A 20,296-nucleotide genomic window follows, 5' to 3' on the forward strand; every position below is an offset into this window, starting at 1 on the left:
GAAAATCTATCCATTATTGTAAAAAATTCAGTCTGGCATAATGTGTAACCTCCACATAAAATAAAAATGCTCAAACTTCTACAACTACTCATTATTTAAAAGATAAATATCTGTACAAGTCTAATTGTGGAGGGAGAATAGGACTTGCAGGCCTTGATAATGATAATAAAAAAAAATAAATGGTAAATGTGGATTTGTTATAGTGGTAATTGAAAGACCCATTATTGACCAGCCTGTTGTTTAGAATGGATTTTGTCTGTGCCACCCTGCATCTTCCACCTCTTGTTATTGTAGTAACAAGCCTGCAGATTTTACACCTTTAGAGAAAGTGGTCTTTTTGTCCTCTCTGCTGCCATAAAAACAGCCATCCAAGCGTTGTTGTTTTTGTAGCTGCAGGCTCTTCATCTCATGGGAGCTCCCTCGTCTATTAGAACAATGTGTTTTTGAGAATCAGCACTAATGCTCTTGATTGGGCTGTTGATTATTTTTTGGCACAAATGTGCAATCAGTTAAACTATTATTTTTTTTAATCATCTAGCTTTTGAAACTGTTATTCCAGATTGAAAATTGGAAACACTGAACAATCTGCTATCCTCACAGTTTTCTTTTATACTGGTTGTTATTTTAATATTTTTGCACATATTAACAGTTATGTTTTGGTCTCCTGTTTCAAATACCCCTGGATAGAATTTGAATTAAACCACAAGGACTTTATGGAAATCAAAATGGGGAAACTGATAAATAAATAAATGGGATCAGAGAGTGAGAAATGAGGTTGTGTAACCTTAACACGGCTGTGATAATGTCATCTGCTGCCTGCCTCATTCCATGTGGCTTCATTTGTGGTGGACATTTGTCTTTTTTCTTGGCTTCTATTAAGCAGAAAAAATTGGCTTTTTTTGTGTTAGAATGTTGATTTTCAGAGTTTTGTCTTTTTTTTTTTTTTATTTGATCTTTTTTTGTTGCTGAGCTGGAAAACAGCAACACCCCGGCAGGTAATCACCACCTGGGTCACAGAGTTCGATTAAGTCTCTTGTCTGATCTCCAGCTGGGACTGAGTAGACGCTGATGATGGCCTCATCTCGTCTTTACACCTATTTTCTTGTTCTTTGTCATTACTGCACCACCTTGGCTCCTTTTTCACGTTTCTTATCATTGATTTTTAACTTGTTTCATTTATTCTTTCTCCTCTACCACTGCCTTTCTCTTCTTTTCCCTTTTGACCCTTGTTATTGCTCTGACTTATTCATTAATTTCTTTAGTATTATTCTCTTCATTATTTTTGCTAAATGTAACCATAATGAGAATATTTCAGATAAGTTTTTTCTGCTGTCCTTGGAACTTCAGAAACCATTTATTTAGTATTTGTAGAAAGACTGTCTTGAAATGTTTTCCATCCTAATGTAGGCGAAAGAGAAAATATGAAATAAAGAAATTAGCAGTCTAATGAAAGCAGCTCCACTGTGTGTTTTCACTGTTGCCCTTTTCTTCCGGCCTGCCAGGTTCCTCTTCATTAATTTGCATTTCTGTTGAACTCTTTCCATATCTCTGCCCTCTGGTGCAATCCCACATCCATTATAGAGTCTGTGTTAGACTCATTTACGGTTTTTATTTTACGAAAAGATTTGCATTCCTGATTTATTATTTTGTAATGTAATTTCTGAAAGCCCTCCTGTCCGCTTTTTAATCTCTGTTTAAAGTATTGACGTTTAGATGAATGTAGCTCCTCTAATCAGACAAATGCAGCAGCCTGTAAGGCTATTGATGGCTTATTAAGATGCTAAAAATTAGCCACAATGCAATTACTGAATAAATATCCTTCAATTATATGTATAATATAAATACATTGCTTTCATTTTTTTGTTTATTGTTGGCTTGAAATGCATTTTAATTACTGTTCCACCGTCCATTCCTCTGCATGAATGTTATACAAATTCGATAAAAAAAATTTCAGATGAATTGATGCTACAGCTTGTTCTGACTTTTTTATTAAGTATTCCGTGCACAGCTTTATTTTAATTTTTAATGATTTAAATATGTTAAATTTTTCACTGTCTGCACTGGCTCAAAAAAATGTAAAAATTAACTCAAATTCACGTCTTCCTATCCACTTCTGTCACAACTCTGGTGGAATATTAAACTCTTCTTTGCATAATTGACTGTTTAAATTGATGTCCCCCTTTATTGTGTTTTTAGGGATAGTGCACAAAGTTTCAGCAACGTTGAGTTTGAATTTAATGCAAAAGCCAAACTTTGATCTGAATTTTCTTTAGCAAATCAAGTTTTGATGTGTCTGAGATACTTTTCCAACTGAAACACCACCTACTTCCAGTTTGCATTCTGATTTGCCAATCAAATAAAAAAATTTGGTTGTAGTTCTTTATCATTCTCCAAGCTACTTTTTAAAATAAACCTATATCACATGCCAATCAGCTTTCCCTACTTTTTATCATGGTAGATATTTTAATCTTTGTCTTATCTGTTCGTAAAAGTCTATTTGTGCAGCAGCATATTTCATCTGAGAGGTTTAAGGGTGTTTATTTTGGAGCAAGGGCTTATGCAATCTTCACTTTAGAATTTCACCCGAGGGGAACCGTTTCTTCAGATTACTGCAATTTAAACTCTGTTTTGGTCTAAAACACAGACCAGCACTGGTTTGGGAGTTGAAAACAGGCCAACAATGAGCTTTTTGGAGCTCATTTATCAAAATGATGGTTGCCCTGAATTTCTAAACAGCAGTCGGTGAAGGAAACCAAACTCCTAATAAGGTGAAATTTAAAAAAAAAAATATATATATATATATTCATTAAGATGTATTCTTTAATGCTTTATAAAAACAACATATTTAAGATTTGACTTTATAAAGAACATTTAATGAAAAGTAGTAGGGGGTTTATGTGTATATTTTAGCCTGAATGTATCATTTAGTTCATAAATTGGAGGAATTTCACAGTAATAACTTGTGAATCTAATGAAACTTTGCCGTTTTAAACTGGACAATCTTTTTCTCTCTGGTTTAAATAACCAACAAGAATATGGCTTTTCTGTGCAGTAAACCTGTGACAGACACTAAACATAGTTCCAAGCCTGAAAAGTAAAATAAGGCTCCTTAAACACAATCCTATATTTTATTTCACTACAAACAGCTGAGAGGTGAACAGGTTTAGCAGCACCAAAGGTTCAGACTCAATAATTCAAATAAAAACCACTTATGAGGTCTGCTAAAGTGGTTTTTATCAGCCTCGATGAGAGCAAACTAATATGATTGAGCATAATGTCATCTATTAGTGTTTCCATTATTTTTCTGATCGTTAGGCCGGACTGGTTCAGCTATTTAGATCAGTAGTTTAGATGCAGCCGTGCTTTTCCTGGCAGCAGTTAATCATATAATACTTTCCTTTCCTATGAAGGATTGTTTTTTCTGCTCTGCATGATTTCAGAGTTGAAAAGGGAGATTAATCAGATGAAAAGTTGGAAGTTTCTGTAGAAAACCTGCGTAAACACAAACAGTTTGGAGGAGGCTAAAGGAAATTTTAAACTGGCCAACTCTGACCCAAATAAATATGTTTAGCTAAATTTGTCAGGTTGAAAGAGGTGTCAGGCCAGCAAGGTTACTTTTTCTATTTTCAATATTTAATTTTTTTTAGCTGTGCAAAAATAAAGTATTCTGATTTTTCTTTTCTTTTTATATTGGTTTATAGTTATAGTTCCAAACATAACACTTACTTCATTCTTCATTACTTCTTTATAAAGAAAGGCAAATGGTGTCTGAGACTTTTTTTGGTTACTGTAAGTTGGTTTTATTTTGTTGGACAAAAAAAATAAAGCATTTGATTAGAAATATGAATGCCATACAGGTTACTTTTTTTCTGAAAATGCTTTCTACACCATATCAGGTTTAATAAATTGATATCCTTTGTGTATCCAAGTTTGCTTTTGAGTAAAAATACTTACAATTTTGAATTCAAAATGAAAACTGTTTCATTAAGACAAATCTGTTGTATTATCCACTTTAAAAAGATTTAAATTTTTTCTTTTTTATGTCCATATGCATTAACTGCATGTGCTGTTGGACAAATTTGTATAAGTGTTGAACTTGGGGCGACACAAAATGATTTTGACGGCCTCAAGTGCACACTTTGGATACGCCTGAACTGGATTATCCATTTTCCCGGTTCAAAGATTTATTAGCATCCAATTAAAGATGAGTAAAATGCCTTAATACGATTGTATTTTTATTGCCGTGGCAAAACATCCTATAAATTGAATGTGTTTGTTCCTTGAGGAAAAACAAAGATGTTGAGAAATAGCTGCTAACAAAATCTAAGGTTTCCCACGTTTACTGAAATCAAGCTGCATAAAAATGTTGAAGCAATAATAACATCCTTTGCTCCTAGATTATAAATATGATCTCATCTCCCAGAAAAACATTCTTAGCCGCTCCAAAATATGACATAAAAACATTCAGATAAGTGATGCATGTTTCCTTCTTGCTTTAACATCCTTATATCAATGTTTAAAAACAGAGTACTGGGAAATAAAGCCAGGAAAGCTAACTTTATGTCACTGTTAAGTGGTATCTGAATGTCATCTAAATGCCAACAGATATATAGGAGCAAATATAGGGAAAAAAATACTTTTTTTTTCTCCTTAACATGCATGTAGTAAATATGTGGAGTTGGCTGAGCTCTTCTGGGACTCTACTGGAGCTGTGTCCTTTGCTCAGCTTCTCAGCAACCATTTCACATGAAGCAGAGGATGAAGGATTTGTGGGAAAAGCAAATCATGACTGCTGCTAAGCATAATGTAGAATTTGTGACACGGTTGGCCTTTTTCAAAAAAAGGGATTTTCTCTTCTTTGAAATACCAGAAGACTTAAAATAAAAGGCTGGTGGCCTTTTTCTAATGGCTAAAAGTTGAAGTTGTTTTAGCAGGATTGTGATTCAAAATATTGCTCAAATCAACACAAATTATTTTTCACCTGACAGAAAATCAACAGTTTGACCATTTCTATCAAGTCAAGAAACTGGCTAGTGCCTTAAAATCCATCCATCGCTGTGAGTCGTTTCTAAATAGTCGCACCAATTTCATCTCCACTGAATACAGCTGAACTCAAATATGAAGTTTAAGCCCCTAAACCTTTATGTATCAATTAATTAGACAGAGGACAAGTTTTAAACAAATTCAACAAGTGATTAGTTTGCACTTTCCTCATTACCAGCTTGAATAATTCACCTTTTGTTAAATTCTGTACTTTGCCATCTGAAAAGGGACAACAGTGACAGAATCGGACCGAGTCATTCTGCACATTTTCTGCAAGCTGTGGAGAGTCTCTTCACAAACTGTCAAGTGTGACAAATTCCTTCCCTGGTGACGCATCTCGAGGTTTCAGCACTTTTTTTTTTCTACCTCTCTCAGCCGAGGGTTTTTTAACATCGATAATACGTCCTCCTGAAGTGCTTATTGCATAGGAATGTTATGCAAACAGCAGGCACCAGTTGGCTACAAGGAGTGAATCTGACTGTACTGTGCAGAGATTGTTGTTAGCAGAATGGGTGACTGAAACTTTCATTAATTTTTCAAAAATCTATAATTCTTCTTTTATATTCAAGCTGTGAACATACCCTTCATACCATCCAGTTATTTATATATTTTGCTAGAAAGAAGGTAATTTCTCAGAAGTTTGGACCTTCATTGTAGATATGCTGCACTTTTACATTTAACCAGATCTATTTCCACAGAATTCTTCGCAGTAGCACTAAAATAACACTAAAATAATCAACTTTAATTCATAATATAAAGCAGGGGTTTTCAACCCTGGTCCTCAAAATCATCTTCTTAAGGTGTAATAGCAGCTGGCAAACAACTTGACTGTGCATTACGCCAACCTACCAATATGGATTGTGGAACAAAATGACAGTATTGTAGCCAATATACTGTATTTACCTGCTTTTCTTCATGTCCTAAATATAATAATTGAATGTCCTCCATCTTTATCTGATATTAATACTATTTATAATGTTCCAACAATAATCAACAATATCCTAAACTTTGTTTTATTCTTAATTTAACTAAATCCTCCTACTGTCTCTTTCATCTATAATTTTTAATACATTTTCTCACCTATCCATTTATTGATTAAATCACAATCCATTTACTGTTTTTTATTCATTTTTTTCCTACTTGCTTTGATTCTGTTTTATCTTCCTGTATTTTAATCATGTAAAGCACTTTGCATTGTCTTTGTACTGAATTGTGCTATACAAATAAATTTGCCTTGCCTTGCCTTGCCTTGCCTTGTTAAACAAATTCTAACTCTTTCTGGTGCAACTGGCTCTTAGATCTCAGTAAAGTGCTTGCCACCCTTTCTCATTGTTTTTATAAAATCTCTGTATTTTTTTAACCTTTACTTCGAAAAAATGTTAATCTTTAATCTATCTTAAATCTATCTAAATCCTCGGTAATGGGCATTCCTTTCACTGTTTTATTTTCTGCTATCACTTTTATCTCTATGAACTATTTTTCCCTATATGTTCAACATTTAGTGTTTTGTTTCTTTTTTTTTGGCTCTTCATTTTTGCAAATTACCTGCAAGTTTCCATCTCTCAATTCCTTCACTATTTCACCCCCTTTGCTTTTTTATTTCTCTAGAAATCAAAATGTGGCAAAAAAGAAAAGGTTTATGTTCAGCACTAAATCAAAATATTATCTTAATTTCTTCTCTGACAACCTTCCTTCGTACAACTCTTTCTTCATCTGAACTGATTTCTTCTAATTCCCGTTTATTTCCTTGATTCTCAAACCACATCTAACTGTAAACTGTAAAAAAGCCATGCTTTGATAACGAAAGCACATGCTAAAGTTTCTCTATAAGCTACAGATTACCGGTAATTATGGGTACGCACAATTCAATTATTTTTTACGCACAATTTTATTTTATTTGTCTAAATAAAATAAACTTACAATAAATACTCATTTGAATGAGTTGGATGCTGAAAAATCTATTTTTCCCAGAGAGTCTGGCTCAACAAATCCACATGATAAAGTTCTTTGTGGTATAAAATCATTGGAATGGGTTATTGGTAAAAATAAAAATAAGCATATTGCAGACATTTTGTTTTTAAAATCACATGGGAGCAGCAACTTCAATAACAGAAATATTTCAGGTTAGGAAGCAACACTATTATTCAGCTGTCTTTTCATTTCCATTTTCCTTAGACAGCTCGAAACTCAGAGATAAATGGGTTTGACTAGAGAGGAGCTGGTGATTCAGTCTGGAAGTGGTCGACTGTGCTCCTTTTGTTTTCTCTTCATGTTCTGCCCCTGATTTTGGCTTATATGTTTCCTGTTGTGACCTTTGAGCTCCAGGCCATTTCCAACCAGCAGGTCAGAAAGACAGTTAATGTTCAACACTAGAGATCCTCCTCTTCGTCTCAGTCTGTGTTTTTCCGCTGTATGTCTCCCTCTGTGTGTCAGATTAGAGGCTGATTGCCATGTGGACTAATTATCCGACTGCAACAGGCTCATTTCTCTCATCAAGCTCCTCGCATGAGCTTTCTAATGCCCTCTTTCTTATTCTGATGGACGTCTCCAGCTGCTGACATCCAGTCACAGTGAGCAGGAGGCCTGCCTTTTCCTCCATTTCCTGCTTCTATTGAGTATATTTATATATATATACGATTTCTCCAGCTGTCAAAAACCAGTAATGTGCCTTTATCACGCATTGACATCTCTTGTGTAACATCTGTGGAGACAGAATAAACTGCTCATGTGGTCTCCAGCGGCGATCCTCAGGGTCCATTTGATGCACTCCCTGGATATATTTTGCCATCATTTTTGCTCCGACTTTTGCAGTGATTCCCAGAGTTGGAGCCTCTAGATTGCAAATATATTACTGAGTGATATTAATTTGTTTTGTAGGGAAGATAAACATGATTAAGGTGCAGTGGAAGAAAGTCTAGGGCAGTTAAAGATGGCTAAACACCTGTGCTGACCACAATACAGAGACTGCCCCTATGCAGGTGTTTAGTGACATCCATATAATTGGAGACTGGAAGAACTACAGTGTTGGTATTATTACATCATTTGACACTGTTGATAACTCAAATGTATAACAGCGCCTGGAAAACTGGTTGAGTCTTTCTGGTACAGCACTGGACTGGTTTAAATCCTGAAGGAGAGGGCCTTTTTCTGTCAATAGGTAACTTTGTACTCTAAGGGTGCTTCTTAGGGGCCTTCCTATTCAATATCTACAATCTCCCCTAACTCTGATTATAATAACATAAGTTACCATAACTTTGCAGACGACACACAGATGTACATTAAGATGCCGTCAGGTGGCTATAAACCCAATTTAAGCACTTAATGATGCAAAGTTTCATCTAATTCAATCAAGGAATCTCAAAAAACTGTTGGACAAATTGGACCAAAGTCGAACTTTTATTCTGAAATCTAGGACATCATGGATTCAATTGCCCCTGCTAGAGTGAAATCCTCCCAATAAATGCATAGAGGAAATCAACATATGGATGTCTGAATAATATCGAACTGAATTAATAATTTTTGGACCAAAGGAAGAGATTTCAATATTTAACTAGCGGCTTCAATTAATACAACTAAACATGAATCAGACTCAAAATCTGGGTGTAGTGATGGACTCAGCTGAACTTTCAGATGCACATAACGACACCAACAGTCAGCTCTATCAACTTAAAAGCATATCCAGGATTAAAGAATTAATGTCTCAGCAGGACCTTGAAAAACTAATTCATCCGCTGATCTTTAGTAGAATTGATGACTGCAATGGTCAGACAGCTGCTGTCAGCGTCCTCACTAAACTAAGAAAGTGGAGCATCTCTCCCTAGTGCTAAAGTCCCTCTACTGTCTCGCCATTTCTGACAGATTAGACTTTAATCCACAGATCACTGAATGGCTTTGCACATTTCAGACTTGTTGTCAGTCTTAAAGCCTTTGCATTATCTTACTACTGAAATGTTCCATATAAAAAAAATACTCAGCCTATCGATACTGTTAGGAAATCCAGCCTTCAAGCAAGGTGGTGGAAGGGTGATGATTTGGGCTTGTTTCAGAATCACAGGATGGACTGAAACAGTTGCCAGCTCTTTGGCTTCTAAGAGTATAGAAACAGTTGATGCTTGATCCACGGTGGGTTTTACAAGTAATTAAATGGCCTGTACTGTAAAGGAGAGGGTCAAAACTCCCTTGGATCATTGGGCTTACCTAATTTTCCACATTTAGCATTATTGACTTCATCTTTGTTTGTAATGACAGTCTGGAATCTGAAACATGTTTGGAAATACTAAGCTTGTCAGTTGCAACTCATTTGTTACGTTCACACAACAAATAAGTGATTTCTTGCTTCTTCTTTCATTTGAATGGAGATTTTTCAATTTGAAACAACAAAGAAACAATATTGTTCACCGGAGTCTGTTGGAGAAATGATAAATAGTTAGACCGATGGTAGAGCATGCCCTGTCTGCTTACATTAAAGCGACCTGTGACAGTCGATAGAGTAGTGGCGACACTTGTAAATTAAATTTAGCCTGCGTTCAACATTATCTGGTAAAGCTGATTTGTTGTTATGTACAATTGCCTGCTGTATTAATTTAAATGCAATGCATGTCCCTTCGATTTGTCTGTGAAAATGACCCCCTGGAAAAAATAAATTGCCACCTCGGCTTCTGAGGTTTCTAAAGCAATTTTTTCCTCCTAAACTCTTAGTCCTCCAATTGCTTGGGTGGGATTGTATTTGCATAATATTTGTATTATTCATGACCACCAACCTCTGGTTGGGGAGAGATTTCTGAATAGCGAGATCTGCAGCTGGAAACGTTAAATGTTGATTCTGATTCTAGGAGAAAAGCTTTAAGACAAATTCTTAGAATTGTATTGCTGGACACACAGCATGTCCCACATATATCATAATACGGAATCAGCACACTATGATGCAAGGTTTGTATTATTCTTATAAGTGTCCATACTCTAAGTATAAGTGTGATTTTTGTCTGAAATGTTTACTTAGAAGAATAGTTTTTGCATTTCCTCCTGAGCCAAATCTCCATCTTCTTCTGGGCATGACACTCAACCCCAGGTGTCCTGCTGATCAACTGTTGTAGTTGGACTGAATGCACGAGTACAATTATTCTGCAAAAGTAATTTAAGTGGGGAATATTACCAGTAAAATACTGTTTTTATCAATTTAACAAACATCAGATATTTTAAATTTATGGTCTAGATTTAAATATCAAGAGAAACTGGCTCATTATAGCAGTCCGGTGTATTTAAGTACAAGATGGAAAAAATACACAATATAAATAATCAAACAGATTCAAGGATACTTCAAAAACACAAGAGGAAACATGTACAGTGTCAAGATGATGGTTATAAAGGGACAGATGATATGGTAGTAATGTTACTCCTCTTAATGTCTAGCGATATAACAATAGTAATAACAATACTTTTATAACAGTTTAGATTAATCACTTAACAATGGTGCTTTAAGTGACAGGGAGTATTTAGTGTAGATTTTTCAAAACCAGTGAAGAGTTTTGGGATCAATCCATCCATCCATCTTCTCCCCTTCTTCCGCTTATCTTGGGCCAGAGGCAGCAGTCTAAGCAAAGATGCCCAAACTTCTCAATCCACACACACCTCCTCCAGCTGCTCTGGGGGAACCCCGAGGCGACACCAGGCCAGCTCAGAGACATAGTCCCTCCAGCGTGTCCTGGGCCTTCCAGGAGGCCTACTCCCAATGGGACATGCCTGGAGCACCGCACAAGGGAGTCGACCAGGAGGCCTCTGGAACAGATGCCCAAGCCACCTCAGCTGGCTCCTTTCGACGTGGAGGAGCAACGACTCTACTCCAAGCTCCTCCCGGGTATCTGAGCTCCTCACCCGATCTCGAAGAGTGCCCCCAGCCACCCTGCAAACGAAACTAATTTTGGCTGCTTGTATTCGTGATCTTGTCCTTTCTGTCATTACCCAGCTCTCATAACCATAGGTGAGGGTGGGAACGTAAGTCGAGAGTTTTACCCCCCGACTCAGCTCCCTCTTAACCACGACAGTCTGATACAGTTTTGGGATCCATAGTTGGTTAAATTAAGTTATGTCCTCACGTGTATTTTGTTATCTTGGTTGTTCAGTTTTACTTTACCCAGCAGGGTTGGGGCTTTAAGGTGTAGAAGCTCCCACTAATGTTACTGAAGAAAAGACTTCATCAATAGTATTAGTGGGAGCATCCTCAAAGATTTTCTTATTTTTGATCAAATTCTCTTTACCTTTACAGCACAACAAATTGCCTTGAATAGAAATGATAAACTAAATTTAAACATCAATCATGTGTAGAAGGTACACTTAAAATTTTAAATTAAAGTTCTAAAATTTTTGGGATTCTTTCTGCATGGAGTTTGCATGTTCTCCCTGAGCATGCGTGGGTTCTCTCCGGGTACTCCGGCCTCCTTCCACAGTCCAAAACATGACTGTTAGGTTCATTTGCTTCTCTACAGTTCCCTTAGGTGTGAGTTTGTGTGGGAATGGTTGTTTGTCTCCGTGTTGCCCTGCGATGGACTGGCGACCTGTCCAGGATGTACCCCGCATCTCGCCCATTGACTGCTGGAGATAGGCACCAGCACCCCTCGCGACCACACTTGAGATAAGCGTGTTAGAAAGTAGATGGATAGATGGATTTAACTATTTACTTTGTATGGATCTGAGCAAAGGAAAAAGGCAGAAAAGGTGTGAATTCAAATTGAAATAATTTAAGGCTGAAGGATTCAGTTCCTACCAAATATTATTGCTATCCATTTATAAAATAGGATTTAAAGATGTTGTGATATATGCACTTGACTAAACAAATATTTGTGTTTTTGGTTCTTGTTTCTTCTCCTCTGCTGCTGTTTCTGTTTAGCCGGCTATTTTCAGCCTCCTGTCTTCCTGCTCAGCACCGAGGGGAGCAGCTGAGCGAGTGTCGCCGCCCATCCACAGCTCCAGATGACAAGCGGTGAGACAGGTCCAAGCCAACTAATTGTCCTAGAGCTAATAATAAAGCCTACATCTGAACCGATTTCACACAGCTTGTTTGTTTGGAGGAACTGGCAAAGGTTAGCGGTGCTTTCTATGGGAGAGCAACTTTACACTCGAGGGAAACAAATATCTGATATGTTTGGGTAAATAGACAGAGCACTTTGACTGCTTCTAGAAAAGGCAACAGATAAAGCAGTTCATAAAATTCCACTTTGTTAGATTATTATTCATGCACAGGAGAGGAATTATGACAAAATTAAAGTAATATTTTATTTAACTCTCTTCAGAGTGATACCTCTCTGTTTACAAGCCCAGACCTGTAGCTTTTGATTAGGCTCAGATGAACCTGCAGACAAGACATCCCAAACGCCCAGAGATGCGTACTTCTCAGATTCACTCATCTGTTAAAGTTACACTGGAAGAAACAGACAGCTAGACTGCAGGGCAGCACACTGAATACAGCAGAAAAGTAGAACGCTTTTATTTATGTTCTTGCTGTTTTTCCTCATGTTCTCCATAGAAATGACATTAAGATGTAAGATGTATTAGATGTAAGAAAGTGATTTAACATCCTGAGGTTCTAAAATAGTTATTGTAATTCAGTAAAAATAAAGCAAGAATTGAGTATCCAGATATCCCCATATGTTTTGTTGTACCTCCTTTCTTTGCATCTGATTATAGGAAGATAGCTGGACTCTGTTTCAGTCCCTGTTTTTCAGTAGATGTTGATATTTTCCTTCTTTAACTTAAATTATTATAACTCACACAGTTTCATTATTATTTTCAAAGCATTTTTTTTGTGTCCTTCTTTTTATGAGAGAATTTCATTCTTTTATTTAACCTGATTAAATAAAAGGATAATTTATTTGATGATGACCTACGCAGGCCTGATTACTGCCAGACGTGTAAGAATGTAGAAACGACTTGAATGGGATCTGTAAGACGACATGAATCTATCTACAGAAATATAAGATTAATGAGGAGGTTTTGGAGTGGCCTAATCAAAGTCTGGACTTGAATCTGCCTTAGATTCTGTTGCGTAATCCTAAACAGGTTATTGGTGCTAAAAAAAAGTCTCAAAAGGGTGTTGAATCTGCAAGGAAACGCAGGTCAAAACTATAGAGATATGCTGCCATGACAGAAAAAAAAGTTTATTTTATATTTGCCTTCTCCTTCATCGGTTAAATTAAACTGAAAAAATACATCAGATTGTTTGCTGTAGCCTGATTTATGTTTTATTCCTGCCCATTTATGCTCTCCGGTCTGTCCTGTCCACTGTGTAACTCTGCTCTTACATAAGACTGACTTTGTTTTGCTGCTCTTTAGCCTGAGGTGCTTTTACGCTCAGCCGCCGCAGCAGCATCACTACAGCCATGTTTGCTGCAGCATGCTAGAAAAGGGTAAAATCCAATTCTATAACACGAGAGCAATGAAGAGGAAGAGAATAAAAGGCTGGAGGTGGGTAAAGGGATGAGGTGCAGTGTAGCTGGTCTTATTTATGCAACATACTGTATGGTTTTATGTGTATATCATGCATCATGGGACAATTCTTAGCATATGATTTTGTTTGTTAGGTTAAAAAAAAAGTTCTGAACACATCCAACACCTGAGCCCACCATGACCCAGATTATTGTTTAACCTTCATCTTTTATACTGTACAAAATGAGGTGCATGAATGCTGCGCCAGCATGAAATACCTACGATAGCAGAGAAGCTTTTCACTCTTTGAACAGGCAGGATTACAGCTACAGTAGCAGGAGAAACTAGGCTCATTTCACTAAGATAGTAAATCATTTGAAAGACTAATTCTTTTTTCGTGCTTTTTTTCCTATAATCTTAAGTCAGAAGAGCAAGTGAAATGTGGAAAGAATCCATCTCTTTCTTTTTTTTTCTAAACACAATTTGATGCAGAATCTTGAAGTATTTTTTTCTGTGTGAATTTTGATGAGAAGCAACAAAAAGCTGCTCCTCTTCTTGCAGAATGATAAACTTAAAGTTCGGAAATTGCCTCATAAATCTATGATACATGGGCAGAAATAACTGCTTATATTCAGTCACCGTTGTTGTCACCCTGTTTCCTACATAGCAAAACATTTCCAGTCCTTCCATTACAAATTTATCAGCTTCTATTACTCCTCATTTTTCCAGCTGCATCAATGAAAGCAGCAGATTTATAACAAAGAACTGTTTAATATTACGTATAACTAAAGTTCTTTCAAAATGTCAGTATTTTCATATACTGTCTTAAAGGCTTTCTCAGCATCAAGTCCTTAAAATTACAAGTAGAAAAGATTAACCTTTTAAAATTAAACATCTGTTTTGATTTGACAACAAACAAAAATAAATGAAATAGTTCAATTTCTGCTCATCTTATCTGTGAAACCCACATCAGAATGACATCTGGATCAATTTTCTGCATTGAGAGATCATGTATTTAAATGTTTAACTTCTGTATGCTCACATCTGCTTATCAGATTGGCTTTTGATACGTTTGTGCTATAAATTCCTTACTGGATAACGACTTGGAGGATTAAGCTTTTTGAATTTATTAGAGTTAAAACCTTATTGCAGTTTTCACCTTATTATTGTAACTGTGTGGTTGTGTTAAACTAATCTGCCTAAAGAAGCCGGCAGCCATACTAGGCATCATGTTGAAGGCTAATGTGACCATAAAGATAAGATAAAGCAATGTCTTGGAGTCGTAAAAAGATAATGAGCACCCAGATTTGCATGTTGTAAAGCCTCTTACCTCCTTTTGTAGAGCAAAGTAACCAGCTTTAATCTGCACCTGAAGGTTGCATGCAATAAAAAAAAAAAAAAAAGCATTTCTATAAGATCCCTCGTTTGTGAACTTGAAGGCACCTGCGTGTCATTTGGCTTGAAATGGATCTGCTGTGCCTCTTTCTGCAGCACCACCTGGCCCGCACAGTCGGATCACACATAACTGATTATCATCATTCACAGGTAAGTGTAGAAACTTTATCAGGTGGTAGATTAGGATGTTTTAAGTTTTTATTTTATATACTTGCAATTACAGATTTCTTCTCTTAAACAGTTAGGGTTCATATCGTAAAAGCAAATTTCAATATCAGATAAAGATGGCATTGGTATTTACAATGGATATTCTCATTACTGAAACCAACCTGACTTTGTTTGAATCTAATCGCCCCCCCTAAACCTACTAACTGGTTATCAGAAACGACTGACATCAAGCGTTTGTGATAACTAGTAATGAGTCCTATACACCACTGGAACACTGGAAAAAATCTAAATCTAGATAAGTCATTTTTTCTTAAAATAAGTGCATTTGTTCTTGGCTTGAGGAGGTATAAGAGAAATTTTGCCAATGGAACAAGACAACTTACAATTAAAATAAGAAAACACAATTGCATTGTCTTATTTCAAGTGCATATGATCTAATTATCTTATTTTAAGAGTAAAAATACTCATTCCATTGGCAAAATATATTTTATTTACCTACTTAAATTAAGAGTAAAAGGTCTTAATTTAATTTTTTGCTATTTCTAGATTGTTTTTCCAGTGAAAAAGTTGGCCCATTCTTTTTTGCAGCATTGTTTTGAGGTAGTCGCATAGCCTGTTTGCAGTAATATCACCTCCTTCTCTACTGGATTGAGTTCTAGACTTTGACTGCCACACAAAAAGATTCAGATGTGGACAAATATCTTACTAGAGTGTTTTGGTATCTCTGTCCTGCTACATAAATCAGCAGCAAAATGGAAGTCAACCATCAGCAGAAACATAGCCTTATTGTATAATCTTTAGGGTAATATTGCACTGAATCACTTTACACTTTGGATATGGAAATTAATAATGTTTTTACAGTACATAACATTATTAATAATGTTAAACCATGCTGATAAAATAAATGCATGCAAAAGATGAGCAAATATTTATGAAATGGTTTATTTGCGGGCGCCAAACTGAAAAAAGAAGCTGTGTTTTTGAATCGAAGTCATATTTTTAGCTTTTTGTGATTGTAGCTGTTTCCAAGGCTTTTTGCACCTTTTTTATGTAACCTGATGCATTTTTATGTCCTGGTCTTTTTGACATTTTGTTCGTTTTGATGTCTTCTTGAAGCAGCACTGATTTTTTTTTTTCCTTTCCTGTTTACTGTATGTCTTGTCTCTGTGTTTTAAAGCTACCTTCACTACAGTGATGTCTGGGGCTATTTCACTAAGACTTTATAACCTTATTAGTGTAGTTTATTGTTTACATTCATTGGTGTTTTCTTCCTGTTTTGTCTTTTTGATTTTTAGCTTGTATCAATTTGTTGTGTTTGAATTAACTGGAGCCTGTTTTTTGAGGATATTCCAGTAGTTCTGAGTCACTTTATATTTAACTTAATACTGAACCTTAACCCTTTGCTGTTTTACAGTCATTTTGTTTCAGTTTGTTAGTGACTGACTTAAAAGTTACTAAACAAACACAAAGGATAGGAAGTCCAAGATACATAAAAATGACGTCTGTACCTAAGCACACGTGCAAAAATTGAGGGAGGAGATCTAAATACATCTATTATTAGACTGTGTAGAATAATTGAAACTCAGCCAAATAAGGAGAGTTGGTTGAATGTTTTTCTTGCAGCAAATGTCTGTATTAGAATCTGGCAGACATGAGAGCTGCAGCCTCAGAGCGTTATTTGCAGAGCACACAGCTCTGCGAGGGCTGTGTCCCTATGCCAGAGAAATGTATTGAAGTTGTTGAAAAAGCTCAGGGGAATCTGGGATGCAGCCATTAAACCCTGTTAGAGGAGCAATAAATTGTGAGGATTATTACAGGGAGTTCCTCCAGAGTGTACATAACCGCTTGGCTTTAGGAGGCTTCGGGGGGGAAAAGGAAGTTAGGAGTTTTGACATGTTCCTCTTTATATGCAGGACTGTGTTTTATCCTATAAAATGTGTGAGAGGAGTTGCACAGTGAACCATAAACAGCTTTGACGTTTCTTCTTCTGTGTGCAAGAGGGTTCATTCTTTTTCCCAGGAGGTTTCACTGGCACTGTAAAGCAGCAAGGTTTACACAGCAGAACAATCTATTAGTGGTTACAGAAAATAGTGCTCGTACTTTCTGGTTCATTAAAGTCGCTCTTCTACTGCATGGACCATAGGTTACCCAAAGTGATTCCTCAGAAATTAAAAATGCTATATTTAAAAACAAGACTACAAAACAGCAAAGAAGAGCAAATTGGATAACAGTTTGCTGATGGACCAGAAACCCATCTTCTGTAAGACGCAGTAGAAAAAGACAAATATTTAGGTCCAGGTCTAGAAAAGTTTATTTTTCTGTTGCAACATTACTAAAATATTATAAGCAAATACTTTTTGACAAACAGCACATTTATGGTAAAAACAGATTAAACTTTTGCATTTAAAGCTCAGAGAAGATGCTTTCTGTTATAATTTTCTCACAGTTTGTCTCAGTTGAGCTCTTCCAACATACCAATATTTTTGCAGCCATTCTAATATAGATTTCCTGCTTAGTTTGGTGTCAGTGTCCCATCCTGACTAATCTTAAACTTACAAATATATCTTTACTTATTTAGAATACTATGGTATCCAGAGGTCTTCGTGGAGGAATGATTGTAATGAACTAAAATCCTGCATTTATAAAACAAGCCCAAATCATGACTCCTCCACTGCCATACCTGACAGGTGTTGTAAGCATGCCTACCTCAGTGTGACCTGGTCAGATGGCTCATTCAGATACACAATGGCAGCAAAGTCCTGCAGCTGTATTGTTTTAAAATGTCATCAACTACCCATTGTTTTCAGATTACGGTATTCATGATCAAGTCCTTAAAAGATCCAAGACAGAAACAAAAACAATGGCTTTGCACAACAACTCATTCTGCAGGATCCCAGGGCTTTTTAGCGGATATAAAGGGATATATTGACCATTAAGATCTGCTATCTCTCTTCAAAGGACATGCCAAGAAAACCTCCAATAGGTGACTAGGAAACATCCTAATCAGGTCCATGAACCAAAGTGGCTCAATGCTGTCCACCCAAACTCTTCATGTCAGCCCAGCAACATACAGGGGAGGTTTATATCTTGTGCTGTAGATCACTAATGAGGATACAATGTTTTTAAAAGAGCTGAGCTCATTAATCACCATAAAAAAAACAGAATAGAGCTTTTATTAGTGCAACCAAGGCTCAATATGTGCCATCTATCTCCAACTCCATCCTGCATCACTGGTGAACTATAGCTAAACTCCTTTACCTGAGGCAGACGCCACCTTTCCCCTCGTTTGAGTATCAGGCACCAAAATATTTCACACTTGGCTTCAGATCATAGCTTAAAGACGTCTGCAGAGGTTTAGTCCTGGAGTCTCCATCTCCAAAACCAGGAACGCCATAATTGGAGTCAGAATCAAGACACAGCCTTGCTCAAGCTTTTTTTAAAATGCAGACCCCGTTAATGCTTTGATGATAGCCGGAACTTTATTGTTTATCAAACTATGGCCAGGAGAGATGGAGCTTTTGGGTTTTCTGAGGGCTTTGACACATTTCTCTGAGCGTTTCTTCATTTAAATGTATAATGAAATTGGTCGGATGTTTACTGTCAAGAAGCTGAGTATTTACAGCTGCATATAACAAATGGTTGGCTTCTTAAAAATTCAATACTAATGTATTTCTGGTTTAATAATATCCTGGCTTGTTTGCTCCACCTCCATCCAATACTAAAATGGCTTAGGGTCTGATACATTTTTATAAACTCCAGGAAATGCTGTAACATCTCTGAAATATCCACATCTTTTTTTATGCTTTCCAATCTTGTAAATGGTTATAACCAGTTACTGGATAGATGTGTTGCTTCTCTGAGCTAATTTCTGCCCCCAAAGCAGCAAACTACCAGAACTTGTTCCATTACATGGGTGGAAATCATTGAATAAATAAAGTTTATTTGGTCAGTAGCTACTAAAATGATTTAATCTTGGGGAGTGCACATACTCAACCTTTAACATCAGCTACAGCCTCCCTGCAGTTGGAGCATGCAAAACTCACCAGGTCTTTGGAGGTACCGAGTCTCTTAAGCCCATCCAGGGGCAGCAGGTCAGCCGAGTCCTTGTGTGTGAACTGGGTGGCCTGCTTAAGACGCCTCTGCTGGTGCAGGATGGCTTTGTCCCGGATGGCCAGCTCTCCTTTCTTCGTCTCACTCATTGTGTCTTTGCAGGAGACAGAGTGGATGTCAGGATTTCAGGTTGCTGCTTTAATGCTGCAGAATAAACGTGCAGATGTTCCCCTCTGTCTTGTCAAATCCTGCTCCTCTTCCCTCATTTACTTTTCCTGAGCGCTCTTCTGATGTAGAGAAGCATCTTCATCCCTCTCTGACTGAACATATGAGGAAGGTGGGACTAGGTCTATGTGTGGTGCTTTCTGCCCTCCCCTCAGTGCTGTCAGTCCTTGGATCCTCCTCTTCTCACAGTGTTTGCTCACCATTCAGAGCACATCTCTGACTTTACAGAGGGATGACAGGACGGCTCTCTGGGCTCTGTTATTGCAAAACAAAAAGATGATGCTGCATGCAGTGTTTGTCCAGCTGGACTGGATGAGGTTGTCCTGCTGAGGGAGATTACTGTGATCTGACCTCCCAATGAAGATCAATCTGGCAAATATTGATTTCCTCTCTCCCCTACTTTGATTGTCACAGTTAAAGCCAGAATCCAATTTCTTCCTTCCATTCATTCACCACCCAATGCTATAAATATCCCATCCAGGCTTTGTCCATGACCTCTAGACAATGTCCCGTTGGAGACGCTGCAGCCCTCAGGTGAGGAAGGTTTGGATGACCAACATGAAGAACTTTGATAAAAAAAACAAACGTTTCCTAATCAGGATACAAAACGTTTTTCAAACAGTCCTCGTGAAGGTGAAAATACAGAGCGCGTTTAGAGCTGGGGGGGTTATTTAATGGTAAGTGCTGCCCCCTGCTGGATAAATCTGTTTTCTGGTAAACCAAGAAATAAACATACATTTTAACGGTTCTATACAGGGGCCAACGGGCCATTTCCTGGCCCCTATTATGGCCCCTGTACTGAACACATAATACTTAACAGAAATTCTAATGATGCTATGCACATAGTTACTGATAGGTCCTTTGGATCTATTTCATTCTTTTTCTTTACAAATTCTGTTTTACTACTTATTCAAAAACAATTTATTTTATTTTATTTATGTGTTTATTTGAACAGGGACAGTGCACATTAATAAACATTTCTGTAAATGAGCCAGTG

The 20,296-nt window shown here is 36.9% G+C and overlaps 1 protein-coding gene across 1 annotated transcript in view; it reads right to left on the reverse strand.

The window, feature by feature from the left end:
* Positions 1–19,851, reverse strand: part of nrip2 (nuclear receptor interacting protein 2) — a 38,093-nt gene extending 18,242 nt beyond the window's left edge. Inside the window, exon 1 of the mRNA XM_015375886.1 lies at positions 19,068–19,851. Coding sequence (XP_015231372.1) covers positions 19,068–19,223 — 156 coding nt within the window. The 5' untranslated portion in view covers positions 19,224–19,851. The remainder of the gene's footprint in view (positions 1–19,067) is intronic.
* Positions 19,852–20,296: the final 445 nt, after the last annotated feature.

Source organism: Cyprinodon variegatus, unplaced genomic scaffold, assembly GCF_000732505.1.
Source record: "Cyprinodon variegatus isolate N-32 unplaced genomic scaffold, C_variegatus-1.0 Scaffold7, whole genome shotgun sequence".
Classification (NCBI taxonomy): Eukaryota; Metazoa; Chordata; class Actinopteri; order Cyprinodontiformes; family Cyprinodontidae; genus Cyprinodon; species Cyprinodon variegatus.